The following is a 19453-nucleotide window of genomic DNA, read 5'->3' on the forward strand; positions in this document are numbered from 1 at the left end:
TACCCCATTCACTTCTCCTTCCATCACATGTAGAGGATCAAAGAGAGTATCTGTGTTGGAGATTTTCTGGACAGTGATCCTAAATCATCTGAGAACCTAGAACCTGAAAAGACCTGTTTGGCCTTTGAAGACTCAGGCCATATGGTCCACAGTAAGATGATTGAGCCCAATCCTGCAGTCAGTCTCTGCTCTAGGGTTTTTTTTCAGTTGACCTCTCCTTTCACCTTTCTGCCTCTGGGAGAGTGAAAAAGAATGAGAAGGAAGGAATGAGTCTATAAATTGAACCTAGAGCATTTTATATATATCACAGTGTTAACAAGGGCACTGAAGACAGTCCATATCATACCCACAAAGATCTTAGATCCTAATGAGTCAGACAATTCGTATAGGAGAGGGATATCTTTTGGTCAGGTAAGTGAAGAGAATGGCGAGCAGTACTCGCAGTAGTATATGCAGTAGTTCATTGCCTTAATCTTTCCAGGAATATTCATGTTGATTTTCCACACTACAGGTGAAAAGCATGGGGCACAGTTTCATAGTGTTGAGATGGTCAGGAAATATTTGGGTCTAGAAATGATCGAGCTTCTCTAATCAGGAACCCAAGGACCCAGGCTGGAAAGCAGGAATGAGGTTTAAAGATGGATGTGAAACAAGAGCCAGCTCCCTGATAAATGTCACTGTTTATCCACAGAATTTCTGTTATCTATCAGCCTTATGATAAACTTCCATCTTTATTATATGCATTTAAAATGGGGAAGCTTCAGACCTGTCAGTAAAGTTGAAACCCTTCAACTGGCCTGCTTCTGGACATAAGCCTCTTGAAAAAGAATCTCCAGAGGAACTGCAGTCATTGGGATGCCTTTTTAAATTAGAAATTTACACATGAGATGACAAAGGCTTATTTTAAGATAGTTCTGTTGTCAAGTCACTTAACTCTCCAGACTACAGTTCCTTCATTTGTAAAAGGGGAACGAGGATTTGGCAATATCTGTTTTAAAAACTGATTTGCAGTCAGATAAATAAATGAGCATTTGAGCACTCTGCTAAACACTGAGGATTCAAACAGAAAAGGCTCTCAAGGAGCTCCAAATATAATAGGAGGGGAGAACAAATGGAAGTCCAGCAGTAGGACTCGTAAGGTGCTTCTGTATAGTGGTGGCCAGGCCCACAAGGCCATGGAATAAAATGTACATTAACAAAAAATAAGATGAATTGTAATAACGTATATAACAAATTTTGAATGTTAAAGTTTTCTATATACGGTAGGATTAATGTGGAAGGGAGAGATTTGGTGGTGAGCCTTTTTTCCAAGGGCTCTTCTGAGACCTTTCACTGTCCCTTCTGTTACCATAAGCTTTCCCCAGACTTTTCTGGAGTTTCTGTGTCCTTAGCTACAAAGCAATCAGCGTCACAGAAGTCAGAATAGTCTGTCCGCCCAACTCTGTTTTCTCCATGGTCTCTTTCCAATCCTCTTGCCAGCCTAATTTTATATTATTCCCTCCATTTCTTTAATATCCCAGCTCCACTGTAGCTCTGTGTACATCTTCTGTGCCTGAAATATATCTTACTAATACTTCTTAAAATATTCAGCTTCCCTTAAGGCTCTGTCAAATGCCTCCTCCTCCAGAAAACCTTTCCTGATCTCCCCCAAATTGTTTCTGGTCTTTCCTTTCTCAGATTATCTCGAACTTATTTGTGCACAAGTAACATCATCCCAACAATAAGCATCCACTCTCTCTCGTAGTGTCCTTGTCCTCTCATAAAGTGTCCATAGGAAGTCAGCCTCCCTGGAACTGCTTCAGCTTGGGGGAACCATTCTGTAGTCTTCTCTTCCCTCTGTGAATGGCTCACCTGCCTTTCTTGTTCTCCTCTCTGGTGGGAGCTTTTGGGCTGCTTCTCCTACCTAATTTATGGACTTCCACGTTACCCTCCACCAGTATTAAGTGCTTCATAAATGCTTCTCTAATTTAACTGAAGCCAGTGCAGCCTTCATATTTTATGGATGGAGAAGTTATATCCCCAGGGGATGTCAGCGACATGACCATTGTGCCACGGTAACTTAATGACAGCTCCTTAGCTTATGCCTTACAAGATCAGCACTTCCAAGGTGTGGGGGAACTTGGAGGCTATCCCACCCAGCCCCCCTGCTTAGCCAAAAGGGAGAGCAGAGGCCCAGGAAAGTTAAGATTGCCTAAGTAGCCCAGTAGAAAAGGCAGAACTAGAACTCAAGCCTGCTGGGCCCATTGGCTCCTAGTAAGTGCATTTCTTGATTTCTAGTCATTGTTGAGACTTGGATTGGAACATTTGAAAGAAAAAAAGTCTTTGATATTCAAGCTGAGGAGATATTGAAGCCAGAAAGAAGCTAGCTTTGGTGTTCCTCTGTGGTTCTATAAGGAAAAGAGAACATGGGAATGGTCTCTTTAAAGCAAAGAACTTATACAACCCAGGGTTTGGCCCATTTATGTGATGACACTCTGATATAACAAAAATTTGTATATACCCTTTGAGTTTTTCAGGGAAATTTTACACTTGTGAATGGCAGGAAAGCATCATAATTTCTGTCAGAATTTAGGGAAATATTACTTATATTACATGCTCTAATTGCTGGAAGAGACCTCAGAAGTTGTCAAGTCTCCACCCCTCAATTAAGAAATGAAACAGAATGAGAAAGATGAGGATCCTTGAGTCAGGAAGATGGACTAGAGCCCTGCACGCATCTTTGGCTCTCTCTTGCTTCCCACAGTTGTCTTCCCTGTCCCATCTCTCCCCTCCTATCCTTGCTTCCATCCCACCAGTAGGAAGTTCTCAAGCCTCCCCCTCCTCTCTGATCTGATGGCCTCCTCCAAGGAGACCGTCCTACTCTACTTTTTCCTTCACAGTTGCCAAAATTATCTTCCTGCATAACTCCATTTCTGTTCCTCTGCTGTTCAAAAGCCTTCCGTGACTGCTCACTGCAGGTGGGACAGAATGCAGGCTCCTGAACCCACTATTTGAGGACCAATAGAGTTTAGCTCAGTTGCTCTGTGAACTTGTTAGAGTTCTCTAAAAATATTTTAGTGACTGTATTTCGACCCATTTGGCTTCCTTTGTAGTCAGTTTTCATGTTTTTAAAAACACAATTCTAAATCAGAGGGCCAAAGACTTCTCCAGAATGACTGCCACAAAAAAGGTGGCGCTCCCTGTCTAGCACTAGCAAGCCTTTCCTGTTGTCTTTTGTCTTCTTTGTGCCCCCTTTCCTTGAGCTCACTTGTCTTATCTTCATGCACTCGCACAAACTGAGCCCCATGCTGAGAACACAGTGGCTCTTCTTGTTGGGATGCCCACCTCAAGCAACACTTCTTCAGTCGATCCTTCCCAGATTCCCTCTTTTTTAGAGCTCCAAACTCCCCCAGAAATGATTTCTGTGTTCCAGGACATTTTTTGTCCAGACCCCTTTGTTGCTGAAACAATCCTACTTTTTATTACACCTTTGTGGGCGTATCTTATTTTCCCATTAAACTGTAAATTCATTGAAGGCAGAGACTGTGTCTACTCTTCAAAGAACTTGCATGTGATGGGCATTTAGGGAACATCTATTGAATTGCCATGTCATGGGTAGGAATCCAGAATCTGTCCAAGTAGAAATTGGGGAGACTTCTGGTTGAGTGGCTTCTTGTTTGAACAAGATCATGCTTTGGGCAATGCCCTTATTGATGCTGTGCAAATCACAGCCTTTAGTCTAAGTATCCATAGAGTGCACCCCACTTACCGCTCTTCATGTGGTTGGGCCAGCAAGTCTGGCTGAAATGAAGCCGTCCCCGTTTGGAGGGAGCGTCGGACACGCAGGCAGGAAGGCAGGCAGGCGAGGTGGCAGGGCACCCGCCGCCTTCCTCCTCATGCTAAGGGGGGGGCCTTTGCCCGCTCGCTCTGTTGGGCCAGCCTTAGGAAGGCACCCCAGCAGGCACAGCCAGTTAGGTTAAGTATCCTTTGGTCACCCCAACGAAGAGGCACACTGCTGCTGGCACTGATTCAGGCCGGAAACCAGAGTAGTGTTCAGGGCAGCAGGAACCTCCCTCCCCACGCTCCTGGGCCTTCTCATTGCTCACTACTTCTTTCTTGGGGTCGTCTCTGCAATGGTCCTGCTTCCTGTACGGGTTCAGGTGAGGTGGTGGGCCATAAGCCTTCCATAAGCGGGCATTGTTGTGATTGCTCTCCCTTTTGCCATTTCAGGTTGGAAGCTGAGCCCAGTGGTTGGAGCGGTCTATGGCCCTGAGTTATATGCAGGTAGTGCTTCCACTCTGCCCTTTCAGTTCCTTGCCTGAATTGGTGTTCGTTGGCTGTGGACCTGCTTATTTTTCCTCATGTTTCTGTCTTCTTTCTCCTTTGTTCTTTGAAACCCAAAAGCAGCCTCCAGTTTTCAAGCAGACGTCTCGCTAGGCAATGATGCGGCAGTGCCCCTGTCGGGAAGGGGGGGGATCAACACTTACATTCCGCTCATCAGTAAGTAGTCCCCCCAGCCCCATGAGCTCCTGGCCCCATGCACACCTGTGATGTGCGTGCAGCCAGGGGCCTTGGGGCCAGTCAAGGGAGAAGCCTTGGGGAGGTGGGGTGGTGAGGGGTTAGCATGGCTGTGATCCTCCAAGTAGCTCACATCCACTCCTCAAACTGTTCCCCACCCCCAATCCGCAGCCCTCAACTCCCTAGGTCTGCTGCTTGTCTCCACGATGACTTTCTGGAGCTATCGATCACAGTTATGTTGGAACTTAAATGTCATTTTGTCCTAAGCCAACTTTCTCCAGCACACAGCGTGATCAGATGGGGCCTGGGGCCTCCGAATCTCAGATCTGTACATGTTTTGCTAGAAGAAGGTTAGCTTCCCATGAATTTCCCTGCATGCATTTCTGCCTCTCGCAAGGGTAAATGAGTAGGGGCAGGGGATGGCATCCTGTGTCCTCCACTCTTCTGAGTTTGAACTAATTCTAAGAAGTGAAAATAAGGTTTCTGACCCCTGCCTACCTCAGAGGGAATATTGTGAGCCTTAATGAGAGAAAATTCAGGTGCGGTCTGTATTTAGTCACACACTAAAAGGTCCTTTGATAAGAACTTGTCACCATATATGTGACATGGCAAATGTTGAGAAACACCGTCCTTCACCAGTCCCCTCTGAAGCCTGCTTTCAGAGACCTCCCCAAATCCTCTCCTGGTATGATGGTTGCAGGGAGACCTCCTGCCTCCTGGTCTGGACTATGCCAGGGTGGAGGCGATAACCATTTTTGATTCTTTGAGCATGGAAATATTCTTCTTGTCCCCCACCCCATGCCAAGCATCTCTTTCCATCTCCTGAAGAACCCCATAGTGACACAAGAGAATACGCTTTGTCCACAGAGTCTCTTCAGAGAAGCCCTGAGCCGTGCCTGGGCCTTCCTCCAGGATGGACAGATGTTCTGCTGAAGAGAAAAGGTGGGAGATCTCTCATCTTTTTCCTTATCTTCCCTGCAGTTCCTGGCTTCCCTTACCCCACTGCAGCCACCACAGCAGCCGCATTCAGAGGAGCCCACCTAAGGGGCCGAGGGCGGACGGTGTACGGTGCAGTCAGAGCGGTACCTCCAACAGCCATCCCTGCCTATCCAGGGTAAGCACTGGCTTTCACAATCAAATGGACCCCCCTGTAGGCAACCGGACATGAATTGTACCCTTCTTGCACAGTGCCTTGTACCCAGCAAAATTTGCTTGGATAGTTTCAACCAGAATGTGACATCATCAAAACCCAAACCTAAATTCACTGTCGTTGGGTTAAGTCTTCATTTGGATAGCCTTAAGCCATCTTGGGGGTGGCTTATGACCGTAGCCAGTGTCCTCTGGCGTTTAGGAGTGGTGTGTTAGCATGGTGTTCACTTAGCATCGCACAAACACGGAATAACGTTTCTTTCTGAAGAAAAAAGGAAGTGCTCCAGGCCACAGACCACAGTTGCCTCTGCTACCTCCATTCTTTCCCCCACTCCGTCCTGGGGCTGAGCCTGTTCCATGCCATCCCCTTGGGTTGTGCTGCCTGCGTGGGAAGTGGCAGAGCCAGTTACCCACAATGGGTTTGCTTTCTTTGTAGGAAACGGATTAAAAGAGGTTAATTCAAAGATGAACCAAGTCCATTTGAATGAAGGGAGAGAGGGAGAAGTAGGAGGAATTACACTGCACTTGCCTTCCGAACGATGGTAAAATTATTGACGTGGCTGAACATCCTTCGCCCTTTGATTTTTGGGTACGGAGGGTGCCTTGTGCAGTGGAAGGTCTCCCTAGCAACAAACAGATCCATTGTTTCTAAGCTGGGAGAAAGGAGTGAAGGCAGCAGGTTCTGTTGGGGTTGGTTCTTGATGCCAAGCTTAAAGAGCACAGGGTTTTTGGTGGAGTGTGCTTTTCTGTGAGGCAGGTTATTCCAAGGGCTTCCTCTTTTGGATTCAGGCAGTACCTACGGTTCTCATCCTGTCCCAGCCTGCAAAGGGACAGTCCTTCCAGTTCTTACTGAGGCATCCACTTAGTAGCCTATAGTCTCTCCAAAAGGATGGCGGCCAAGGGGAAGTCACCATTGTGGTCTGTCTTCTACAAGCCTAGAGTTTTACTTTCTTGACAAGGAGCATATTCTCTGCCCAGTGCTGGACGAGGCGGTTGTGCACCTTGATGTGGGCAGGCCCAGTAGCCATCTGAAAGAAGCTACTTTGCAGAGTCACCAGAGTGACCTTTTCTTTACCGCTTCCCAGGGTTCTGTTCCCACGCATTTCACCATCTCCATCCTTTGCTGCTACTAACTTGATTTTTTCTCTTTGGTTCTCTAAACTTGGTTCTCTAACCTCTGCCCTCTGACAGCCTCTCTTTCCAAAAAAACTAATAAAACAGGCAGAGTGATTTGCCAGGAAGCACTCAAAGGAAACCCAAGAAGTCTTTTAGATATGTTACTACCTAGAGAATTGGTTTATGGACTATCTCTTATGTCAGTCTAAGAGAGTCATCATCACTGTGTTTCCAGAATGAAGCTTCCCACCTGGAGCTTGCTAGAAACATTTTAGCTTAATGATCCTCTGAGTTAACTCTCTTAGATGGATAGTTCATTTTTAGTCCATTAAATAGGTGATTTCAGTAGGCTGACAAAACTTGAAAGCCTGAGGTCTCACAGACGTCCTTCTTCTCTTGTGGGATGTTGTCCTTGGGTCTCATCCCACTGACCAGAGTGCCTCACATCAGACACTGATTTCCTGTTTTTCTTTTATGAAATAGTCTTTCTACATTAGAAAGATTACAATGGCCTATATTTATTTGAAGAGCTGAATGACAAATTTTATCATGCTTAGTGGCTTTCCAAACAGAATATTGGAATTTTATTTATTAGATTTCCCAAGGAGTGATGGAGTGGAGGCCATGCCGTATTCTGGACACGGTTTGGGCTCCACCAGCTTTCTCTGAAAAAAGAAAATTCGGAAGGCTTTCCTTAATCCCCTTCATAAAAATAGCCAAAGATGCTTCTGTCAAGTCTGACTCCCTTGCAGTGAATTTCTTAGCCTTCTGTTTGCAGGCAATTTGCCTATAAAGCCACTTAGATTCACATTGCCTTGTCACTTTAAACCTTGAACTGACTTGTGAAACTGAGCGACCGTAGACTAACATGGAAGAGGTGAGCAGAGCCCAGAAGCTGAGGTCCTTGTGGCCAAAGGCGGACGCAGAGATCAGACACGCAGAGGCTTGTGGAACTTTCTCTCTGTCGTGACCGCCAAGTCCTCTTCTTCTCTGTTTCCCCAGCAAAAGTTCTGAGTGCTGGAGCTCGAGTCGTGCCGGGGAATTGAGCCCGGCCTGCTTTCTTCACAGGGCCAGCCTGGCCTGCTGCGCCCGGCCTTGCCTCCGGCTGCCCCAGGGGATCTTCCCTCCAGCTGCCTCAGGGGCTCTTCCCTCCTTCTCTTGTTTTACCTGAGCTCTAGCAGTGCTTGTGTTGGAGGCCCGAAGAAGAGAGGGGCCCGGCTTGCATCTCCCTGCTGGCCAGTCTCCGTGCACACACACAGACACCTTAAAAGGCTCGGTTTTCACAAGCACAAGTCTTACGTTTCCCAGAAACCAAACCAGTGCCATCCATCATTGCAAATTCCTTTTCTAACAAGAGAAGCGAATCCCAGGCTTGGAAACCTTGCCACCTCCAGCCTGTCTCCAGGGCGCTGTCCTGCAGGCCTTGCAGGGGCTCCTCCCCACCTTGGATTCTGTTGTTACTAGCCGGGATCCTGCTGCACCTTTCAATTCTTGGACCTTGGGCCAAATCACCTTAACCTTTTTAGCTCATTACCTCTGCTTGTGAAAGCAATGCATTGTGGGTATTTTTGGTTGTGTTTTGTTTTGTTTTTAATTACATTCCTCTATTTACTTTGGTCAGAATTGATTGACTTGTTTTTCTGAGGTGTTGCATTGGTTCTTTAAAAGCTGAATAATAATACTTTGCATGCTTGTGTGATCAGCCAAATCTTATCGCATGTCTAATGTGCAGGGTAAAAGCAGGTGATGTATGGATATTAAAAGATTTTTTTTTTAAATGTAGCTACAAAACAGAAAACAGAATCCTAAATATTATTTTGAACTTTGTTTTGCATATAAGCACAGCCCTTTAGGGGCTTTTGAGCTTTTTCCCCTCACATGAACCCCTTTTCTCAAAGGCCTTTATTAGTATTATTCTGTTTTGTTCTTTATTTAGCATTATATTTATTCAAAATATTTCAGACTTATATAAAAATGTTTCTTCTTTGCCTCCTCTGTGATGGGGTCCTCCCCGGAGTCTGATCCTTATTTTCTCTGAAGAACATTCAGCTTACTTATTTATTCCCAGCTTTATAGACATCCCCCTTCTCCTTGCATGTCCCAGAGAAGCTCCTAAGGCCCCCCGCCTCCCGGGTGCGAGCCCACAGAGGTGTCCCCTTTGATCCCGGAGCCCAGGGTGTGGATTCATACATCACCTGCCTGTGTACAGCGCATGTGCATGCTGCCGTCCTCAATAACCGGAACGTGTTTCTGTTCTTTTGTTTTTTTGGTCTTGTTTTTGTGTGGATTTTCTGCAGTGTGGTTTACCAGGACGGATTTTACGGTGCTGACCTCTATGTAAGTACACACACTGGGGCCTTCTCACCCCAACCCCTGATGAGCCAGCCTTTTTTTTTCTGTTGGTTTGGTTTGGTTTGGTTTTTTTGGAATATAATTTATTTACTTTGATTTTTCCTCCTTTTTGTGGACATAAGACATCAATATTTATATAGTTAAGAATGCAAGCATGCTTCTCTGTCCCTGCGCTTGCCCCCCGGGTGCAAGAAAGACCTGAGCCTTTGGGTTTCCTGATCATTAACTGCCAGGGTCAGTTGACTGAACATTTTCTTCTCCCTTCCTCATGCACAGGCATTCTCTGGGTTCACTAAGCTACCTGAGAGATGATTGAGAAATTATCTTATCTTCCCCTATGTACCTTACATAAATAACAGGATTGGTTCAGCCTTGCTCCCCCTCTTTACCCTTTTCTGCTTCCCATTTCTTTCCTTTCTTTTCTGTTTCTCTCCCTTTTCAGTCTTGATTTGTGCAGTAGATCCTCACTACTCAGGTCTTAGACCCTTATGTTCCCCTAAGTTTAAGAGAGCAAGTCATTACCCTATTGAAGGAGTCATGATGAGTCAGAGTGCTATACACTGGAGACCTTCAACTTTACCAGAGGAAGTCCAGCCCTGCCCTGGGTTGTCCCTTTCCTTTAGAGTCCTCCAGAAGAAGTGTTAACAGTGAGAACCTGAATGTGACAGAACCAGCACCTCCCTTCCTTGCAAACATTTGGCCATGAAGAGACAGTTCAGCTGAGAGATGTCTTTTCTGGACATGAATTGTTTGACCTCAGCTCTTAGCTTGAATCCTTTATCCACAGGACTTCCCGATCCACTCTCTTACTGTAGAGAATTGAAATTGTGGTGACAGGGTCATAATCGATCAAGGTAGGAAAAGTGCCCCCTCGGTGTCATCTTGTCTCCCTGAGGCCTTAGGCCCTTACCTGACGAGGTGCTTAGAGTCCCCCAAATTGACTGTAGGAAATTACTCAGTAAGAATAAGTTGTTGGGCTCTTTTGGAAATCAAGATACTTGAACAAGAAAGCCTTTCCCCAGTCCTTCAAGAAGACACATGGAATATCAAAAGCTGCGAACTTCCAAAATAGCCTAACTAAAAATACTGGGAGGATGGGCTTAAGTTAGAGTTAGAGACTGAGACAGTTGTTTCTGATTGTTGGTGGACCACAGCTTTCCTGCTTACAGAATGGCCTTCAGAGACAGACCTGAGTAGGCTATACACAGAGAATTTATGTATACAGACTTACTCAAAGTTCACACTTTTCTGTGTGTTTGGTTCATCTCAGCAAAAAAAGCACTGAGAAAAGTCTTTTTTCTTTTTTTTTTTTCACAGTGAAGCTTGAGGTTAAAGAACGTGAATTCTTCCTTACACCAAATTGCTCAGTTCACTGTGTATTTGCATAAGACTTCTTCCATTTTCCCATATTCATTTTCATGAAACACCTATATTTGTTCCCAAATATAGTTCCCCAGAATTGTTTTGTTGAGACAAATATCTCACATTTGGATATTTGGGTAAAACATAAATATAAATGATTTGATTTTCTCTTTCACCTTTTTTTTTTTTTTTTTAACTTCAAGATTTTTTAGTTGCTACACATATTTCCTTAAAATACTATAAATTATTTGCTTAAAGTCCCTTTATCTCACAGGCCTTCAATTTCCTCCTCTGTAAAATGAAGAGATTGCAATCGGTGGCCTTTAGGGTCTCTCATTCTGCAAATGATCCTGCACACATTGTATTAATAACCCTGCTGTGTAAAAACTGTGAGGAGGGCTCTCACCTTGGACATGTCCTACCTTCTGGGACTGAGAAAGGGGCCATTCCCTAAATCTAACCCAGCTGCCCTTGGTACCAGGTGCTACTGTTCCTCGCCTCCCCTCAATCAGTGACCCCATGGGTATTGCTGAGCCTTTGGGCCTCCTTGATCTCAGTTGTGGGCAGGCAGTCTGGTGGAACTGATAGGTGCTCTTTCAGAGGAGAGTGTTTCAGAACATAAAATAGATAAAACAGGATTTCAAAGGCATCAAAATATTTTTTTGAAAGTTCATATAACCCTGATTAAGAGCCCCTCTGTGTGTGCAAATCCTAGAATAGGCTTGAACCCTGAGAAAAAAGCCAGACCTGGTGGGCTCAAGGTCAGCGAGATACTGTAGCCTTTTAAATTTGCCCTGGACAGGAGAAGCAAGGGGTGCATTTAAAGTGTGACCTCGCCTTAAGGGTCCTGATCCCTCTGTAGAAGCTTTTCTTGGGGACCTTCTGGCCACCTTCTTGAGGGGGAAGCCTAGAAGAGAGAACAAGGCAGACTGCTAGAAGTCACAGAAAAGACCCATGAGGAGGTTGGGGGAAGGCCAGGGAGGCTGTTTTCTTTCTGCCTGTAGTTGTTTCAGCTTCCCTTTGTTGTAAAGTTAGGATAGGAGTTACGGACCTGCTTTTCCTTCTTTCTTTCTATCCTGGGGCAGTCATCTCTGCCAACCATGTTTTTTCCTTTGAAAGGCCTCGCATTTCCCTCACAATTCCTTTTCCTTTGGAGGCCAGTCAAGCTATTTTTTGTGCCTGCATTTTGTGAAGGCCTTCCCTGGGGTGGGCAGGAGGGAGGCAGGCAGGCGGCTCCTCTCCTTAGGCCACGAGGGCAGGAGCAGCAGCCCCTGATTCACACACAACGGGGACCACAAACTGCTCCGGAGACTCAGCTCTGTTCGTGAAAAGCATGCTTGCATCCAAAGAAAAGAAAAGGCTGGCTGGGCCCTTTGCGGCCGCTTGTATGATTGTTTCCTTCCACAGCTGTGTTTTTTTGAACTGCTCTCCCTGTGTTCTGTTATAGAATAGTCTTACAGGAACCAATCATTAGCGCTAAAATACCTCAGGTAGGAGTGCCAGTGTGACCTGCCAACCAATCAGATTGTGGATTGCAGTGGAAAAATTGAATTCTACTAACCATTCCAGCTCCACATTAGAGATGGGAACAGAGGCTTTTTTTGGACAGTGGAGACTTGTGAGCATGTGGCCAAAGGCCCCCTGCCTCTGCACTGCACAGAGCCGTGTCTCATCCACAAAACGGGCCTGCTTCTAGACCTGTCTTCTCGTCCTGACCCCAGGCAGCCCAAAGGCCCCGCTCCCATAGCTGCCACCCCTTTCCGTTCATCACTCACCTCTATCCACAGTGTTTTAGAGCCTGCCCTTTTGTTTGGCGCTTTAGCACATCAGATCAGAGTCTTGATTGTCCTCTTCTTAGTGGGGAGAATGGGCTCCCTCCAGTGGGGAGAAACCAGAATTGGGGTCCCAAGCCCCCGAATCAGCACACGTAAGGAGGATGCAGAGGGCGTGGGGGCGGTGTAGGTGCGCCGGGACCCTCGTACCCTATTCCTCCCTATTCTTCCTCTTATCTCTCAGGAAGGACAGAGAAATTAGTGTGCAATAATGAGCTTTTAAAAAAAAAAAAAAAGGTCTGTTCGTAGCATAGGAAGCTGGAAATGGAAGAGTCTACTGACTCTGTGGGTATGCCAGTAGGCTCAGAAGTGATAGGAAAGAACGATTCCCATTGTTGGGGCCCCATGGGACAGAGAGTAGAAGACTTATTGTCCCCGTTTTACAGAGAAGGACACTGAGTCCCCGAGGAAGGGACCTGCCTTACCTCTGCTCATATCAGTATTGTGTCAGAGCCAGGGCCAGGATTCTAGCCCAGGTTTCCTCTATCCCAGGTCTGACACCCTTTCCAGCAGACTACCCTACCTCTCGGGTGTCCTCTCCTGCCATGATCTTAAATATAAGAAACATCATAGACCAAGTGGGTCGTAGCCAGACCTTTCTCTGAGATGATTTATTTGGGTTTTAGCCAAGGTTTTTGGATAAACTGGTCCATACCAGACTGTCTTGATTCCTCTGGTTTGGGAGAACTGTTTCAGCTTCCATTAAGGGCTACACTGTCCATTTCCAGTGGGTGCTGTTCACATGCTACAGAAAATCAACATGTGACTCCATAATCCCGGCACCGACCCCAGAAGCCTTTTGTGCATGTTTAGCTCGCAAGAGAAGTGACTCCCAGACACCCAGAATAAATCCTGCCGCTGCTGGAAGCTCCTCTTCCCTAGGCTCTTTTCTTTTTTTCCCCTTCGCCTTCTGACCCCCTGTCCTCCCAATGTAGCCTGGACGTGATCTGTTTGTAGACCTCCAAACAGCCACCTCTTTGCCCAGGCCTCTCACTTCAGGGAGAAGGAGGGAAGAGTGTCTTGATACCACATCTTTGCCAAAGCCCTGTTTCACTGCAGACCTAAGAGCAAATAGAAAGTTCATTTACTTTGGAGATTGGAGAAAAACAGAAGCAAGGGAGAGCACATCAGCTGGGCTCACGGAGGGGATAGTCAGAAACTGATTATATCGGGAAGCTTCTGCTTTGGTGAAAATTGGGCCCTATGTATGGTATTCACTCTGGTCAGATCTGTGTGACATTGTGCTGCAAGAGACAGTTAATCAATGATTCAGAGATCAGCAGTCATTAGACAGAAAAGAAATGTGAACTGTGATCGGTATTCCCAGCCTCAGAGGTCTTTATGGCTAGGAACTCTGAGAGAAGCAGGATGGCAGTCTCCGAGAGCCTTCCTCACTTGGCAGAGGTGAGGCAGAGTGGCTTTTTGTCAGGCCCCTTCCGCATTGCTCCCACACCACTCCTCTTGCCTCTGACAAAACCGGAGACAAAGGCTGAGCTAGGACGAGAGAGAGACCTCGCGGGAGCTTGGGGGCCGCCTCTGCCTGGAACAAGGACAAGAGGGGATGGTGGGAAAATATGGTTCTCCAACAAGCACAGAAGTTAATGTAGGAGCAGAGTTTGCCGCAATTACCAAAGAGAGGATCAGGAAGGAGCTGTAGGCAGGTTTGGCAGAGCTCGCAGTTACCTGGGAATTCTACAGGACAGCATCCCACCGTGTCAGAACTAAGAGCTTGGGCCAAGGCAGCAGTGCGAGAGGGCAGGGTTGGTTCCCAAGCGGAACGGCCACAGGCATACAGAAAGACAGACGGAGGATTGAGGAAGCCGTCCCTTTTTAGGAGGCAGTTTCTCTTTGGCTTGGGCTCAGCCAGGCCCATTTTATTCGGATCCCACAAGTTCCCTGAAGCTGTCCACATGTTCCACTCCATTGGAAACTTGATTGGGCCATGCTAATTCCCACTCTTTGTTTTATTTCAAATCATACACAGATAGACTCTGCAAACAGCTTCAGATCGGACAGGTCTGATTGTGTGTAAATACATATGTCCTTTTTAATTTTTATTAATGGTTGCTTCATTTTTGCATCAGTGCATGGTTCAAAGCAATACACATCAGCTATTTCATGACTCCATATATCCAATGGATTATTTCTCCTCTTTTTGTTTGTTTGTTTGTGCAGTCAGCTGAAAACATGTTAGCACCTCACTCTAAATCTCTCAGTGGAGTCTCTGTTCCCTTCTCTGATATAACAGATGGGTTATTGCTTGTTATAATTATTAACATCGTGGTGTGGGACCAGGGGCTAGGGTGGGCAGGACTTCCTCTCCTTGGGCTGGGGGGGGCCAGTTGTTAGGGGATGGAATGTTAACTCAAGTGGTGACTGACTGTCTCCGTAATACCAGGTCGTTGTGGCTGCACGCTCTAGTAATCGAGGCTGTGACTTCACCAAGCTTGTGGTAGCGCCTAGGGCAAACGGCTGTCCCAAGAGAATGCTGGGATAGATAGTCTAGCCAATACAGTCTGAACGTGGTGATTTTGCTGGTTGTTTTAGCTCCAGATGTCAGCATGCTTAGTTCTTAATGTGATTAATAAACGTGGTGCCATACTCCCTCCCACGCCTGAACCCAGTCTTTACCCCTTTTCCTTTTGAAGATAAACCTCAGTTAAGAGATGATGATAAGAAGCTTTTTGTTTCAAACTGCATTTTGTTCTCATGTTCTATGAAAACCTTGATATTTGCTCAGTAGAATTTGCTAGTGAATGTTGGGGGAAACTGTCTCTGCCTCTTCAGACCTGAAACATTCACTGGAGGCTCAGAGAGAGAATGAGTCCGAATCTACTCTCTGTCACCAATGTGCCGATTAACAGTGTAATTCAACAAGGGCAGCAGACATCATTTGTCCTTCCAATTCCTCCCAGTTCCAGGGTGTCCGTTTTCCCCGCCCTTTGGAAATCAGTAGCGAATGATAACGTAGGCCAAGATCCCCTGGTGAGCCGCTGGGAATTCGGTGCAGTGCCATCAGGCTAACAGAGCTCTGCCCCGGGGGTGGTCAGATGGTTGTCAGCTTTTGGGAAACTCGGCCCCAGTTTGGAGATTGCTATGATAGAGCCCATTCTTTGAAGGTTTGTTATTTACTAGAGGGTCCACATTGCTTCTACAGAACATAAAATCACTGTAGACAGAGCAGGAACTGCAACCATCACCTCTGTGCCTACTGTAAATACACTTTAAACATCTTCCTGCCTCCTTTTGTTTGGAAGGAGAAAAGTGTCTCTCTCTCTCTATCTCTGTTTCTCTCTCTCTCTCTCTCTCTCTCTCTCTCTCTCTCTCTCTCTTTGTCTCTCTCAAAAAAACCTGTTCAAAGTTTTTTTTAATAATAAAATAAAATGGTTGCCATCTCTCTCCTTCATCTGATTCCTCCTTGTCTCTCTCTCTGATACACACACACACAGACACACACACACACACCCCTGACTTTTCCTATGGAGAACTTGAGCTTCTCACCAATATCCCCCTCCCCAAATTGGGAACAAGGACAATGAGATAACGCCACCCCTGCATGGACCATGTTAATTTCAGGAATTGTTTCTGTCAGGAAAGTAGCATGGAGAGCAAAGCTGGACAGAGAGTGAAGCTGACTTTTCTTCTAAAAGAAAAACATGGGAACGAATGCAGTTTGAAACACTTCCTTTCCTTGGTGTGTGTGGTAACATGGATGGGTGTGAGTGCGCGCGTGTGTGTGTGGATGCGTCTGCCCCTTAGTGGGGAGAGGTCTCTGTAAAGTCAGTTCTTTTCTTTCCTTTAGGGTGGATATGCAGCCTACAGATATGCACAACCTGCTACTGCGACAGCAGCCACAGCCGCTGCCGCCGCCGCAGCCGCTTACAGCGACGGGTATGTAGTGAGGGCTGGGCCACCCCCTCAAAGGTGGTGCCGAGCGGGCCAGCCTTCTCCTCGGTGCCTCCGGAAAAGGCTTCGGTCCTTGTGGCTTCTGCTGCACCCCAGCCTCTGGGCCATGGAGTCCCTCCCTTCCAACTTGCTACTTCCCCTTTTGATCCTGAACCCCAAGTCTGTGTCTCTTTGACAGCATCCCAGCATTCCCTCTAACACATATGAGAATGGGGCCGCATCTGTAGCTTCTCCCAGTCAGGACCGTCTGGCGTGGCCATCTCAGACCAGCCAGTCTCATATTTATAAGACCCAAACCCACTTTTCAGGTCCTCACCCAGATCTCTCCCATTCCATAAAGAGACTGACTGTTTTTCTCTTTCTCAGTTATGGCAGGGTTTATACAGCAGACCCCTACCATGCCCTTGCCCCTGCCGCTAGCTACGGAGTTGGCGCTGTGGTAAGTAGGTTTTCCTTCTTTTAGGCTTTTCCCGTCTTCTCTTCCTTTCATAGATTACAAAAGATCCAGGGTGGTAAAAGATTCAATGGGTAACAGGCGAAACCTTCCCCAGCAAAGTATTAGAACTACCTCCTGCCGCCCCTTTGTGCCCGTGGGAGGGTGAGCCTAGCGGGCCACATAGATGCGGCAGGAGGGGATAAGGAGGGTGCGTCATTGTGAGGAAGGAAAAAAAAACACGTTTTTGTTGCTTCCCATGTTGCTCATAGGCATCCGTACGGCATTCTTACCATTGCTGGTGGTGTCTAGGCTTTCTGTGCCCACTAGGAGGTTATCACCAAGGGTCCTCTGGGTTCAGGGGCTTTCTGAGTCAGAGTGAGCAATGTCCGAGGCCCAGAGTTAAGCAGTGTAATGGCACTTCCTCGTTGTAATGGAGCGCAACATTTTAATCAGTGACCAAAGTAAAACCAGGTTGCTCCTTGGAAAGCACAGAGTTAGCAGAAATGGGCAGGTGGCAACAGGTTTCCTTGTGAGCAGGAATATAGGGCCACCTGTAGAGCCTCGCTGTGACATTGAACTGACTGAGCTCTTTGAGATTTTTAATAGGGAAGGGCTTTGGCACATCCTAGAAACCAAGTAAGGCCTTGAACCCCCATCACTGAATCGTCACCTAAGATGTGGCGATAGTCTCTGCATCTGGGAGATTGTGTTCCTTGTGAGCTATTTAAAATGAAATAAGAATGATGAGCAAACTGAAAGACTTTAAAAGACCATTGTGGGATCCTTAGAGTCCGGGAAGCTATGTTTGCCCACTTAGGCTTAGGTTAACAGGGATGCATGATGCAGGGGGCCTGGAATATGTCTGAGGAGAAGAGGGGTCCTCGAGAGGCCCTCGATCCATCTGGGCAAGGAGGCAGTCAGGAGGCTTCATGTGGCGTCAGAAGCTTCCAGAGCCCTGCTTGGACTCGGAGGTCTTCCCAAGATATGCTTCCTGAGGTGTTGAATTCAGGAGGGTTGAGTGAACAAAGAGTGAGAGAGTGTCACAGAACAGACACGTAGCCCTGTTCTGACCGAGGCAGAGCACCTCACTTGGTGCTGGTAGCCCGAAGTTTAGGATCTGGAGTCAAGTAAGGGAGAAAGGTGCCCATGGCACCAGCCCTCCCGGATGGGAGCATTGGTATCTCGGAGAAATGAGAGGAGTGTGAGAGGGCATCAGGTGATGAAGGATGGCAGGAGCTTTCCTAACTAAACAGGTAAGTGTTCCCTCTCCTATTTTCCTTGAGAACATTGACTCAGCAATGAATTAACAGGACTTTGGTTTCAGCATTGTAGTGTAAAGGCTTCCTGACCTTGTCAGCAGAAGCCAAGTGTGATCTGCTGACTTTGGGTTCCGTAGGAAGCCATCCTTTTTTTTTAACAACCCCTTTTCCAAATTCTCTCCTGAGGCCCCCTCTCAACTGTTTTTTTTTTTTTTTTTTTTTTTTGTCTCCCTTTAATTTCTACAGGCGAGTTTATACCGAGGTGGCTACAGCCGATTTGCCCCCTACTGAAGTGACGTGACCCCCTGCAGATGGGACAGCCCCCCATTCATGAGGCCTGGCTATTGCAATATTTACTCCTAGAGGAACTCTATAGCAAGATGAAGAGGAAAAACAAAAAAAACAAAAACACACAAAAAAAACACAAAAAAAGAGAAAATACTTTTTTATACCTCACTATGTTCTTTGAATATGTATTTTTCCTTTAAATTTCTGCCTTTAATTCTTTTGTTCCAAAGATTGTGCATTTTTCTTTTTTTTTTTTTTTAACTGTGGTAAAAAAAAAAACGATGCATTTCCATGTCTGTATGTCCGTGCGTAGCTTATTCTGCCAATCACGGAAGAGGCAGTTAATGAGGAAGGAAAGACTTTAGAAAGTGACCCATTCAGTGAATCAGAAGTGAACAGGCAGAATGACCGAAGTGAGTGGCGCGGCAAGCAGTTGTGGGACTGGCCAACAGGGGAAAGGGGCTCCATTCTCTCCTTTCTCCAACTCTTTGCCTTTTATGTTTCTTTGGTGGGCAATCCTGATGGACTGTGGCTGGGATCCCCACGTGGAGGGGCAGCGGGAAGGATTGGGGGTTCGCGTAGCCGGAGACTAACAGATGCTTTCCTCTCTCCTCTTCCCTTCTCCCGTTTCCCCATTCATTGCTGATATCCCTCCAGTGATAACCATACCCATTGTTAATAATGCACAGACAGGCTGATTGGCACCGAGATCACCAAACCTGTCCTAGACTGTGGATAATTAAAAAAAAAAAAAAAAAGCCTTCATTAGGAAACAGATCTTAGAATGAAGTCTGGAGTGTGGAAACTGTTCTTTTTCTTTTTCCTTTCCTGTAATCCCAGCAGTGCTGCTGGGCTGATTCTGCTTTTTACTTTTGCCTCTGTTTGGCTCATCCATCTCCTTTCTCATAAACCCTTGCTTCCATATCCACAAATACCAGGAATTGAGGACCCGGGGACAAAGGACTAGACGTTGGCCTCTGTGTTTGTAGATCCAGGAATATTGCTTAATGACTGCCTTCAAAAAGGGGCGGCAGGGGGAAAGCTAGAAGGAAAGGACAGCAGAGTGCTCTGATTCAGAGAGAACCCGCCGCCCTCACCCCTTCTTCTGTTAAGTCAGTCCGGTAGTCTGTTGGAAAAGCTGAAGCACAAGATATCGCGGGCCAACACAACTGTCCCTGGAGCCAGCTCCAGTCACTGGGGCCTGCGAAGGGCAGGCCAGGGCACTTTGTGTAGGTTCTAAAGCCATAGGAATTTCC

At 46.5% G+C, this 19453-nt stretch overlaps 1 protein-coding gene across 17 annotated transcripts in view; it reads left to right on the forward strand.

Annotated features, from left to right (window-relative positions):
- Positions 1 to 18979, forward strand: part of RBFOX2 (RNA binding fox-1 homolog 2) — a 290000-nt gene extending 271021 nt beyond the window's left edge. For 6 of the 17 annotated variants that reach the window (XM_031938956.1, XM_031938952.1, XM_031938951.1 and 3 more), the window contains 8 exons: positions 4210 to 4263; positions 4384 to 4479; positions 5479 to 5611; positions 9060 to 9099; positions 14293 to 14324; positions 16111 to 16199; positions 16581 to 16653; positions 18156 to 18979. In XM_031938956.1, the coding sequence (XP_031794816.1) occupies positions 4210 to 4263; positions 4384 to 4479; positions 5479 to 5611; positions 9060 to 9099; positions 14293 to 14324; positions 16111 to 16199; positions 16581 to 16653; positions 18156 to 18210 (572 nt within the window). In that variant the 3' untranslated portion in view covers positions 18211 to 18979. Of the gene's footprint in view, positions 1 to 4209; positions 4264 to 4383; positions 4480 to 5478; positions 5612 to 9059; positions 9100 to 11923; positions 11967 to 14292; positions 14325 to 16110; positions 16200 to 16580; positions 16654 to 18155 lie in introns of those variants that run through there. The other 11 variants (XM_031938954.1, XM_031938953.1, XM_031938967.1 and 8 more) reach the window with 8 other exon arrangements.
- Positions 18980 to 19453: the final 474 nt, after the last annotated feature.

This window comes from Sarcophilus harrisii, chromosome 5 (assembly GCF_902635505.1).
Source record: "Sarcophilus harrisii chromosome 5, mSarHar1.11, whole genome shotgun sequence".
Classification (NCBI taxonomy): domain Eukaryota; kingdom Metazoa; phylum Chordata; class Mammalia; order Dasyuromorphia; family Dasyuridae; genus Sarcophilus; species Sarcophilus harrisii.